Source organism: Harmonia axyridis, chromosome 1, assembly GCF_914767665.1.
Source record: "Harmonia axyridis chromosome 1, icHarAxyr1.1, whole genome shotgun sequence".
Classification (NCBI taxonomy): Eukaryota; Metazoa; Arthropoda; class Insecta; order Coleoptera; family Coccinellidae; genus Harmonia; species Harmonia axyridis.
In genome coordinates this window covers 61262022-61275417 of record NC_059501.1, presented here as the reverse complement: position 1 = coordinate 61275417, position 13396 = coordinate 61262022, and the positions used below count along the sequence as shown (strand labels likewise).

At 30.3% G+C, this 13396-nt stretch overlaps 1 protein-coding gene across 2 annotated transcripts; it reads right to left on the bottom strand.

Annotated features, from left to right (window-relative positions):
* Positions 1–236: 236 nt before the first annotated feature.
* Positions 237–11658, bottom strand: LOC123674760 (probable aminopeptidase NPEPL1). Of its 2 annotated transcripts, none has more exons than XM_045609832.1 (8): positions 11521–11658; positions 9912–10258; positions 8741–8873; positions 6706–7049; positions 6362–6507; positions 6142–6298; positions 848–1135; positions 237–539 (listed from the first exon to the last, which is right to left on the bottom strand). In XM_045609832.1, exons 1-8 carry the CDS (start codon positions 11618–11620, stop codon positions 396–398), a joined length of 1659 nt encoding a protein of 552 aa, XP_045465788.1. In that variant the 5' UTR covers positions 11621–11658; the 3' UTR covers positions 237–395. The 2 variants fall into 2 exon arrangements, with proteins under 2 accessions (XP_045465788.1, XP_045465796.1); XM_045609840.1 differs by lacking the exon at positions 11521–11658 and adding an exon at positions 10948–11124.
* Positions 11659–13396: the final 1738 nt, after the last annotated feature.

Sequence of the window (13396 nt, the reverse complement as noted above, 5' to 3'; positions counted from 1 at the left end):
CGATGAAACTAACAGGTCTAAAAATATGTTGTGTCTATTATACAAATATGGTAAATAAATGAATTAAAAATATTTTGAAGGGCCAATACAATTCTACAATTGTTTATAAAGACCCTGTATTATATAGACATTGTTATAACATTTTGTTCCATCAAACAAGGGCACAATAACAGGAATATATTTATATAAAAGATTTTGGTTGGAAGAGAAGGGGGCACAGAGATAAACACATGAGATGCAAGTCAAATTTTTAATTATTCAATAAAAATTTGGTAATCATTGTTGACGAAGTATTGACCTCAATTCCAGATGTTTAACCTCAATCGATAAATTAAAAGATTGAAAATTTAAACATATAAAACAGTTTCAATTCTTCACTAATTCATATTTTAATGTCAATCAAGTTTATGTCGTTTGGCACCATTTGATGGTGAGTCATCCTCAATATCAGGACTAATATTTTTCAAAATACTATGTTTGCAATATTTTCCAAACAAAGTAGGTAGAAGTGTAACACCAAAGCCTGTAGCTTTCTCCATCTGCAAAAAAAAAGATTAAGTTATTCAATCGTAAGCATGACTATTAAAATTCATGATTTTTTTATGTGAATTTAAGTCAATATTTCAAATAAAAAAAATAAACCTGGAATATGTTTAAATACATCAATTCTTAAGTTGATAATACACTGCATGATATTTATGTCAAGTTCACTCATTATTATTTATTATTATAAGTTCATTGACCAAAAATAAAACCTTTTTTAGAGTACACTTCCTTACACCAAACATATTTACTTCTTTATTAAATTTTACTAACTACACAAAAATTTTGAAATAATTAGACTTACATATGCTACCGTATATGCAAGGTCGATATGAATCCATTTTCCAGGATAATCGAAACCTATGTGGGAAAATATGAAGAGACCAGCACAACTGACTTGAGCATTACATCTGTCTTTTACTGAATTTTTCATATCGGCCATTGTAGAATTGAACTCGGCAAAGTGCAATTCAGGACAAAATGGAACTGGATGTACCAAGTCTCCACAAGCCCGTCCAGCTTGTCGGACATGATTCTCCCAGTCTTCGTCATTCGACATGATAGAGGCATGGTATTTACCAGTAGCAATACCCTGAAATTCAATAAAATAAGTTGGTAATTAAACTTGTGCGGGATGGCAAAATTGTTGTAAATTGATAAATCCAATAATCATGTACATAATTTTTATATATGTACTTAAATATATCTATATTATTTGTAAATAATATTTGAATTTTCTATTAAGATAATATAGAAGCAATTTTTGAAAAGTATTTTCAATTAAGTTTGATTAATTAAGTTAAAAACTAATATTTTAATATTTAGGTTCCTCAGTTATGTGAGAGAGCTACAAGCTTGACTTCGTTGAGGTTGAAATAAAGACCTGATTATTATTATCTGACTTTAGCCTATGCGCGTAGGAGAGAAAACTCCCCTCGCAGTCGGTTTTCTCACTTCCCGCTAAAAAGGAATTTCACTCAATACCAGATAATTAAAAAATATCAGAAGGATATTATTATTAATATTTGGCGAGCATTATAATGGTGTCTTAAGTTAAGAAAGGGTATGAAATAATTTTCATATAAGTTTTCAAAAAAATTAAATAAGTAAAGAATTAACATTCGACAATAAAATTCTTAGGTATATAGAATTTATGAGTACATATTCATATAATTATAATAAATCTGGGTGTGTTTGTTCATTTTTTTATCAACTTCATACTCCAGAAGGGCTCATCCAATAGACATAGAATTTTGCACACAAATAGTGACCGACTCGAGGAAGAGGACTATTATAATTCACCAGCAAAAAATGCTATCCGCATTTCTCCATTTCAAAGAACCCAAAAGTGATAAACTTCTAAAGACTCATACAAAAATCTATCTTTTTACATTGTTTTAAATGTGCTGATTTCAAAAACTCCACCTTTATCAGCTCTAGTTTTTGAGATTCAGGTCGACTATTTTAGTTCTGATACCAACCAAAAATTAAGATATAAAATCTAAATTAATCTAAATCTGAAATAGAAATTTCCCACTCTAAATTAAAATTTAATCAATATGTACCTGGAGGTATACCTGAACCCAAGGTCTATAGATTTGTGTATGGACCTTGACCTGAACCAACCTTCTTATACTAGGTTATTAAACCCCAATCATATGCTCTACACCACCATACACACGGTAAGCTAATATTTGTTCCTAATTTCATTCGTTATGCGCAGCTACGTCATTCTCAGGGACCTCGAGAATCATTGAAATAAATGTTTTCAATATTTTTTGAAATATCAGATCAAACATTTTTCAATTAAAGACATGATTATAAGGTTTTAGTTCAATTAGAGGTCATAATGATACAACTTTTTATTGATTTATTCCTAGCTTTCGGCTGGACATTTTTCTGAAAAATATTCGATTGAACATTGTTTAAATTTTCATTCATCGCAAAATACTAAAATTTTCAGATATATCATTAATATTTTCGGACATTCAACTGTCCTAGCATGTAATTGAACAATATGGGTATTCAATTGACTTCCCCTCTTCAACGTGACCAGATTTAGTAGAAATCTACTTTTTCAGTAGATTTTTCGCATTTCCATGAAATATTCAGTAGGAAGAAATCATTTGGTGGATTTCGGCAGAAATCTGCCAAAAGAAGAAATGTTTTAGAAATCTATCGGAGACAATTGAAGATTGGGATGCCGAAACTATTTTGATGAATCAATTCATTGTTCATTGAGGTTCCAAGCGATTCTAGAAGAACGTAAGGTGATGGAATCTCTGAATGGAACTTCATTAAAAACAGATTAAGTATAATCTTCAGTTGACAATAAACCATCATCTCACATCTTGTATTCTATCAAACGGAAAAAAATATATGTAACTGGAATTTCATTGAAAAATGGGCTGAATATTTGAGATTTATAAATATTAATTTCACATTACAGAATAGTTTTTTTGATGACCATAATAGAGTATGTTTTTGTGCCTTTGTGGTAAATAAGTAAAATACTTGTGAAATTAATTCATCTAGATTAAACTTTGATATTTGAAAATAGCATTCAGTGGACTCTAGAAAATAACCCAAAAGGTTTGCCAAGTATATTCAAGGGTTTAGGCAGAAGGTTCGTCATTTTGAATGATGAAACAATGGATGGATTTTTACCTGAATGTGATTCAACCCTTGACAGTGGTGGTCATAATGATTGCCACAAATTTATGAATAATATTGTTTCATAATTTAGTCATTGGTCAATTAAGGTTATTTATTTAATTTACAATTATTTTCGAAAATTCTTTGTAGAATGACTGAATCTAGAATTTTTATGGAATGGAGACAAAAATTGTTGGACATATAATAAACAAAGCCGACATCAAGCCATATAAGTAAGATCTGTGAACAATATATCTTGGAATTTACATCTATAGTTTATTTAAATTCTATTTCGAAATGTGAAATATTTTTATTTCTGTTTTTTGTTCTTCAATGAGTAATCCAAAAATCAAATAAATACTAATTCTTTTTATAGAATTTGTATTTAATAATTATGCAAAAAAATTATTTGAAAGTGTAAATCAGGATTACCTGAGCTCTAAACTACTAAAAGATAACAACTAAATGCAATCAAATTTAATTCACAAATTAAAAATGATTTTATGCAAAAATGCTGTAAGTATTTGGTGGACGATGGTAGCAAATGGTATAAAATCATTCCTACAACGGTTAAGATTGGGAACTCGAATGAACAAATTGGTATCCAAATTTTGTATACAAGTATAATAATCATTCATTCATAACATGGACAGTTTTAATAAATAGTGACTTTTTTACGTATTTTACACGTATTTTTTAATGGATCATATTTCGCATTCGTGTACTATCGGCATTAAAATTTACATTGGTGCCGGCTGTTATGATCAAACGTTTTTTAACTTGTACATAAAATGCAACAATAATGGTCGTTAAAAATAGCACTTTGGGAATTCACCGTAGATCAAAAAGTTCATTTGACAAGAATAGCGCTCAAAAATTGGTATTGAAACAATTCGACTGTAATGATTTCAACAAATTTTCGACATAGAATTAAAAAATTACAAATTTTTTACGATGTATACTAGAAAAAGCAGGAAAAAGTGACTTCAAAATTTTCTTCTCTACTCACCCAACTGAGTGGAGAGTCACTGTAAATTATTCCTTAAAATGATGACTTGTTTTGATACAACGTTCCATACTTGAGATATTCAATTTAAATTTTCAAAATATTCAAAATATCTGAAAAAAAAATTTATGTAGAGAAATATTTTGGTATTTTGTTTGTGAATTGAAACGATTCCTGTTTTTAGAAAAATAATAAATCAATCAATATAAGTAGTGAAATATACATGAAATGCGCCATCAATCATATTCCCTGAATCAAAAGATGTCTATCCATAAACTTGTTATGGATAGTTATGAATTGGTTAGATAAGCGTAGTTAATACTTATATTTAATAAATTGGGAATTTAAAAGTCAATAAGTGGTTTGAATGTTATATGGTAATTGTAGTGTATCTTAAGTAGAAACAATCATGTCGAATACACTCACTGGCAAAGAACATCTTTGTCCAAGAACTTTCACAATTTTTCATCGATATCAATTGTTTCTACGCCAAATTGAAGATAAATTCTTTGGTATTAAATCAACCCCAGAAAAGTTTTCCGAAAATGATGGTTATTTATTTATACATTGTCAATGATTAAATAAACTTTTCATCGACAGAATTTTGGAAGTTATAAATGGTTGATCTCTTTTAATTTGTAAATGACTAATAGTTTTTAATGGCTATGAAGAGTATTTGTTTCATAATTAGAATAATGAAGTTTTTGAGCATCAGATGTCATGGAAAATATTCATGAACAATAATCTAAAAATTAAAATGACAACTGCCAACCGGAGTGGGCGTGGTTACCGAACGTTACCTATTTATACAGGGTGAAAAAAATATGTATTTGTAGTCCAATTTTTTAACACCCTGCGGAACAGTTCGGGAAATTCATTGAGTTTTACGCTCAGTTTAAAACAAGGACCATCTTTTTCGCCATCATTCAGTTTTTATTACACCTTGATACCTTAATTTCTTCTGATTGTAATTTTGTAACCACGCCAAGCGGAATAAATAAAGTCTCATAATCTTATCAAGGAGGTTGTGTCCGGTATATCAAGACCAGCAGGTACCGAATTATTATTAACTGAAATCGGAGTTCTAAATGCTCAACGTTATAAACAAGAAGTTCTTCAGAAAGCTGTAGTTCCCTAAGCTCCATTTGTTGGTGAGTACTTCATTTATTGCAAGATCGCATGTAGCAAATATTTTTAACCGATATGGATGCCCGGATCTGAATCCAATTGAACATCTTTGGGATTAAATTCAAAGAAACATTCGTCGTCGTCCTAGAGCATCTGAAACACTTGACGAGCTGTGTTTTGCATTGCAACCTGAATATAATGCAATAAAACAATATCCAGACTTGAATATGTGTATCCCAAAGAAATTTGGATAAGGGTCAAAATCACCTGAAAATCAACTTTGAATGCCATTGTATGATTTATCGTTGAATTCAGCGTTAAAAGTTATTTCGAAAAGTGTCATAAAATATACAGGTCCGTATTGAAAAAAATGAGGTTGAGGGTGGCCCAGAGAGCACGAAACGTTGGATACGAAATCTGATTACGTCAAATTGAGAACAATTTACTGTCGAATAAAAAATTCCTGTAACATTTTTTGATGATATTTGAAATAAAGTGGGAAAAAAAGAAAAATCAAAATGACAGAATTTACTTTTCTTATGATGTCTCAATAACCGGCCCTGATAATCTCGATTTATTTCAACTGCTTGATAATGCTTCTATGCATGCAACTTTTTCTCCATTTGACCGACCTTCTAACTCTTATGGTTTAAAAGTTACCAATACAATCCCATTGAAAAAGTGGCCACCCTGTATATATATAATTTTCTTCACATATTAGAAAGTAACTTTTTCATTCACTCCAGTGAAAAAGTTAATTTCCCCATTCTGAATAAAAAGATTAAATTTTCAATAATGGATGTTCTCACCTGTGCTCCTGTTAAAGTTGCTAAATCTACAATGATATCAGCTTTCAAATTTTTATGGGCGAATGCAACACCATCGGCAAGTACCAGTCTTCCTTCAGCGTCTGTATTATTGATTTCTACGGTTTTTCCAGAATATAAAGTAATAATATCATCGGGTCTGAAATATAAACGAATATTTAGTTGAAGAGATCTTATGCAATCATAGTAATACTGAACTAACTTGACTGCTTCAGGCCCAATAGCATTTTCTGCAAGACAAAATACAGCATACAAATTTTCAGAAAATTCTCCCTTAACAGCTACATAGAAGGCACCCAAAATGGCAGCTGCTCCACCACAATCTCGTTTCATTCCAAGCATATCAAACTGTAGATATAAAAACATATGTTATTTCAAATATTATTGACCGCTACCAAATCTCTATAAGTATATTTTTAATTTTCTATAATTTCGAAAAACTCTCTCAAGAGGTGTTTATATGGCCTATTCTATCAAATTAATCAAAATACAATTTTTTCTGAATGTTTAAGTGGCCTTCAGTACATAACCATATTGACAACTTACTCTTCCTTTTAAGCTAAGACCACCAGTATCGTAAACAATACCTTTCCCAACCCAGGCAATTGTTTTAGAAGCACCAGCAGGTGTGTGCTTAAGAACCATCAATGCTGGAGGGCATGATGCTCCTTTACCCACTCCATATATTCCACCAAATCCTTTCTGGGCTAGTTCTTCTCCTCGAATTATTTCAATTCCAACATTTAATGTATATGCTACAGCTTGAGCCTCAGTTATGAAGTGATCTACATTCATGAAATTACAGGGAGTGTCCACTATTCTTTGACATAATTTCAATCCATATGTAGAATCCACACATAATTGTTCAGTTGAATCATCTAAGAAGTCGCCTATAACATAGATAATACTTTAATAATAATAATAATTTCATATTTTAATTTTCTTTCAAGACCACTTTCGATGTGTATTTAATAATGAATATGGATATTATCTTGTGAATTGTGATGATGGTGGAATAAAAAGATATGTATAGAGTTTGTAAGTGATATCAAGCAAATAACCACTAATAACTGCGGTTTTACAAACCAACTTTTGTTTTAAATCCTTGCTGGTTTAACTTTTTCTGTTTTAACTGGGCATCTAATAAAAATAAACTTGCCATCAACAAGGAATTGTGTGGACTTGCATATTTTTGAGTCTGAAATTCATCAAATCTTGTTTCGATCAAATTTAACCTTACTTCTTCAATGACCACAAGTTTAACCCGAATGCGCTTGAATGCAGTTGGTTGTTGTCAAATACCAATGATAACCAGGTAATTCGCTTGAAATCGCTTCATGTCATGAGAGGTAGGGGGAGGTGGTAAACTGTTGTACTGTCAGTTCCCAAGATTGATACATTAATTTGACAAAGTCTTGGTATGGTAAATTATTATTCCAAATATTAATCACGAAAAAAATTCTTTTAAATTTAATAATATCAATTTCTTTTCAAGTGAAAACGTTTTCAGAATAACAATTGAAGTTATTTTACATATTTTGAAAATATAAGTTAGTTCAGTGGTTGATGAAGGAATTATGAACAGAGTAACAAAATCTTCAGAAACAACCAGAGACTGAGTTATGAACAAGATGAAAGACTTAAAACCCAAAAATTGAAAAACTACAACAAAAAACTTCAAATTTAAATTTCTCAGTATTTGTACCTTGAAACTAAGATGTCTAAAAACCAGGTGTATGGACTGATTAGCTTTTGTTTTGCCAATTTTGAGAATATTAGTTTAAGCTTCTGATTGGCTGGGATCGGGTTTTAATTGATGTATCCTGTCAAAATCAAAGGAAAAAAGATCGAAATGAAAGGTATGACATTGCGGCGCCGCCACGAAATAAAACTAATATTTTCAATTTGGTCGAATGTCATTCCATTCAAAAATTGACGAGTGCATTCACCATGTTTTTAGACATCTTACTTGAAACATAATCATCTTCTATGCCCTTCAGTTATTACTCTGCAAAATATGCACAGAAAATTTAAAAGTATCAAAAAATGTTGGGGTCATGAAAATATTGAGTAATTTCTTTTGATATTCTTCTTTAATTTTCTGTGATTTTGATTAGGCGATCAATATGTAATCGAGCACGAGGTTGCAAATTGCCATTCTACATCTAAGTGCAATTTGATGACACAATGATGGAGTGATCAATTAGGAAACGAGCGCTCAAAAATCAACTCAACTGGTTGGATGAAAATTAATTCAGTATTTTCATTTACTACTAATATTTGTCTGAAAATATCATACAAAGGTTAAATTTAGTAATTCTCGCAGAATTTAGGTATGTACATTATTTTTTACTATGTATGTGCTACCAATGTTTTATGGTGAGTATCATTTGTAACTACAGATTTGAGAATTTATTCATCTTCAGACTAACCAGCACATCAATGAACCTATAGTAAAAAGTAATATAAATGCCTAAATTATGATCAAATACAAATTAGTAATGGCTTGAACAATTCATTATTCTTGCGAATTTCAAACCAGTTAATCAACATGAGATTTATAGGAATTGAAAGTACTTGCCAGTCTCATTGATGATCATAAATTCTACAGAAACTGTTATATTCTTTGCTGAATTGGATTTTTTAGCATAAGATGGATATGCTCTAGCTACAGCACAGGCACTCGCATAGAAATCACGTCCTTCACAGATAACCTAAAACAAAAACTTTCAAAAAAAGTACCTAACTGATGCATTAAACATTCAAATCATTCCTTCAGATGGATTTTTTTACAATAGAATGAATATATATTATGATGGAAATGATAACTTTCTATCTATCATTTTTTTTTGGAAACTCTTCGTTTTTGTAAATAATACATATATTCTTTTTTTATTGCGCCTTCATCTACATGTTCAGCATATCAAAAGTTCTCAATTTCAATGTCGAAATTATCACCATAACCCATACACCGAAAGGTAACAAATGGGATAAAGATTATATATATATATATATATAATTATCACCATGTAACCAATTTTGACAAGTATAAAATTGTTGCCTATCAATGAGATACTGAAATCATATTGTTTCATATGTATAGATGCTATTTGATTGGCAAATGCTAAAACAGTAATTGTGGCTATGACAATGACTTACAAATAGACCCTAAGAAACAGGTTTCAGATAACTACTCATGCGCAATAGCCAAAATTGCGTTTGTACTGGAATTCCTGATGGGAATCACTTTTAAACTGTGGTGTTTGTTCAATTGTTGCACCTTTTTTTAAACATATATAGGCGTTTAAGTTTGGCAATGTCTTTGATAGCATCTGAGTAGATATAAGGAAATTTTTAATTCTTTTTTTGTTCTAGGGATTGGGTATTTTTTATAACTTTGATTATGTCCAAATTAGGTTTAACAACTTGAGGGTGAAAATGGGACTTGTCAAGTTGAATTTTGAAATTATTTCCAGGAATCTTTGAATAATTTTTGCAACGTTGTGTATGTGGATTTCAAGTTGTAGAAAAATTTCATATGTATTTTTGTTTGTGATAAATAAATCAAATTTACATAAATAAACAGTGATAAAAAAATAAGATATAGTTTAAAGTGAAATGAAAAACTTATCATGTTTTCGGTTGAATTATTTTGTTTTTTCCTAGAAAATGTTTCTGAAAAATGCTTAAATACATTCAGTTAAATATATAATAAAAATTATCTAAATAATCATAAAAAATGAATGACTTACAACTACGCACTCATCTAATCCTGAGTCAGTACCAACAGATAGATTTTGAACCAAACGAGTAATGGCATGAGATCTTGAGGTGGTATTGTGACGGCTACATTTAAGAGGCAGAGTTGCTATGGTTGCATAATTCAGATATAAAGGTACGCTATCTGATAAAGATGAATGTAAACCAGATATTGCAGTTTTATATACATCTTCTGCTACTCTTGGTTCCAATTTGCACTTAATATCATCATATTTAATTGTTTTAATATGTTTCAATTGTCCAATAATCAGGACTGGAGTTTTTCGTGGATCCGTTTTGGAGAGAGATGATTTAAAAAGCAATTTTACCATAGTGGGTACTGAAAGCAAATGAGAGTTAGATAGAAAGAGTTTTAGATTATTTTAAAATGAATATAAAATAAGTTTCAATAATCTCCTAATATTTTAATAGCAAGTTTTCCTATAATATTATTCATTAGTTTTTTGATTAGTGATTTGTGGGATATTGAGGTGGGGTGAAGACTACGCCTCATAGATTTTTCATTTGTATATGTTTTATGTATGTATTTGATTTGATTTCAATAAATTTGATTGGATTTTTAATAACATACTTCAATTAAATGAAAAGAAATAGTAATTCTGTTGGCTCATGACATTCACAATGTGGTTTTGTTACTGAGTAATTTTTCAATATTTTGTGAAGAGCAAAAAGCTTATGTTGACAAATAAATTATTGAACGCAGTAATTTGTTTTCTTGATCACAATTCAGCTTAATAAAAAATTATGTCAGATCCAAAATGAAAAATTTATAAGCATCTATTAATAATTAATCATAAAAATAATTAATGAACCATCTACGAATGATTCAGCGTAAAAATACTGAGCCGAAATCTTTTTTCTATTCTATTTTTCATAATACTCAGAAATTATGGATACAGAATGAATGAAAGTATTTCATTAAGCCTATAAATTAAATAAATAATTACTCCGCTCAATTGAAATTGAGAAGGACTAATTTATATCGGTAGGATTGAATTTTGAACTAACCTTCAAGAAACTCCCTAAAAATCGCAATAAAAAATTTAGTTATCAAATAAAATTGAAATTTACATAAATTTCTAAATATTCATTTCTATAATAGGAACATTTTAGAAGAAATTAAATTAGAATAACTGAAGAAAGTTTTCAACGCATGAATAACATTAACGCACATAAATGAATGACGTATGTCAACAAATATCACAGAAAGAACAAATGCTGTCACTCTGCCAAAATTCATAGACTGTATCAATTTTCTGGAAATCATTTTTTTTTTCAATTCTAGAAAAGAGTCTACTCAGAGGAATAATCGAAGTACTCTTGCCACTTTTAACATTACCTGGTTCGATTATATTCAACAGATTCAAGGGATTATTCTCTAATGGAAACCGCGCAGTTATCTACTTGCAGTCGCTACAAAAAAATATAGGCACTTACATTCGAACAAAATTATTCAATTTCGAGTTAAATTGTTAAATCCGAATTGCTAAGTAAAGTATCGTATGCTGCAACGCCATAGTATGTCATTCATTTCCATCAAATTAAATGGATCTACAAAATTTATCTCTTCCAATTGAGTACCTGCTATATATTCCCTTTTCAAAAAGAAATCATAAAACGTTCTCAATGTCGTGCTTATTTTTCCATATAAAACGGGAATTTTAGGTTTTTCTGTCTGCATTTCTTTATTTAAATCATCAAATAATGGTATCACAAAATCTAAAAATTGCAGATATAATAACGTTGTTGAGTCTTGAAGTTTCTGTAGTATATTTTCTGCTGCCAAAAGATGATCATTTAAGGCTACTTGATTAATAAATATAATTTATGAGCCGAAAATTGTTCCAGTAATGGGGGGTACTGGGGGTAATTATCCCCCCCCAAGATTTTCAAAATATAAAATTTCTGAAATCTCGCAAAGACGAAGAACGAAAATTTCTCCATCGAATGAACCTATAATAATCATTTTACTTTCCTTTGAAACCGACACGTCAGTAAAAAATCGGACACCTTTACGGTTTATGAGTTTATTATCGCTTTCAAGATTAGTACTTTTATTGCACTACGAGCTCGTCTTTGTCCGAGGTTTATTATTTTCTTTTATCTAACCGCTTTTTCGGCATGGTCCCTTATTTTCCATCTGTGATTTTTGCATTCGACATCGGTATACACTTAACCGTTGTTTTCGGTTTAATGTATCATAAAATAATAAAATCGTCACAAAATTTCAGTATGTAGTTATCAACGAACTGAACTGAGTAATTCGCTTCGAAAAATTGTCTGGGCCGTGTTGTACAATTTATCGTATTTCATTCAAATTGCTATTTATTTGTGAAGACATCAGTTTTGAATTGGCTATATCTACAGGGGGTTCCTAAATTGGAGGTAAAAATGAAAATGACTGACTTCTCTGATCATTTCAAGAAAAAAGTTCTGTAACCTGAGTCCGCATGTCCGCAAACGTGCTTTGTTTTTGGGATACATCAGGTGTTAAAGTTCAAGTTTTTCTCCAATAGCATCTTCCCTTCACAATATATTTAATTTGAATTGGCATAGATATTCCAATTTGAAGTTTTTATCATTTGATATCCTAATCTTGAATGCAAATCTACAGGCTGAATTTTTTCTGGAAGGGTTCCCGCTTCTTTCCTCCAGAATTATTTTTTGTGAACGACTGGTAGTTTATAAAAATAAAAAAACTCTGATTCGGTACTACACTTTTTGGTTTGTTGTGGTTTTGTCGTATCTACATTCGATTTCGAGAAAAAATTCAAACAACGCTCTTTGGAATTCTCAAGAAAATCTAAATTATTATAAAGATCCAGGTAGGTAGCTGTGATGAATAAATTAATTATAAGTTTTGGTACTTATTTACCAACTCTGTATCGAAGATTAATATATAGATTCGATAAACTGGTTAAGCATCACAAAAAAGTAGGAATACAAGAAACACCCCGTATCTCGAAAACAAAGCGTTTGCGGGCTCATGTTTATGCGCCATTTTATTTTAGAAATTATCCAAGGAATCTCTCATTTTCCTTCGTAACTCCAATTCAGGAACAGCTATTCCTATATAAGATAAGAACGGTCGAATTGGTTATAAAAAAAATTATTTCGAGTAATTTGGTTCAAACTTCGTTTTTCTCACATTATATATATGAGTAAACAATGTCGTCAAAAAATTGTTTTCGATTACCCCCTCCCCCCTACAAAAAAAAAAAAGATCTACGCCCTTGAACTGCTGCATGTACCGAAAGCCAATGAGTTTGAAAAAGCTGAAGAATTTTATGAACTCTACTTTTAAGTTGCAAAAAATTTGAAAGTTTTTGAATTCAGCAGCTCTTTTCGGAAAAATAATTATAAATGTCCGGTATCAGAAGATTAGAACCTCTATATATGGGATATGAAGCAGAGATAAAAGACTCAAACATTTCAGTATAAAAATATCAGGAATTTA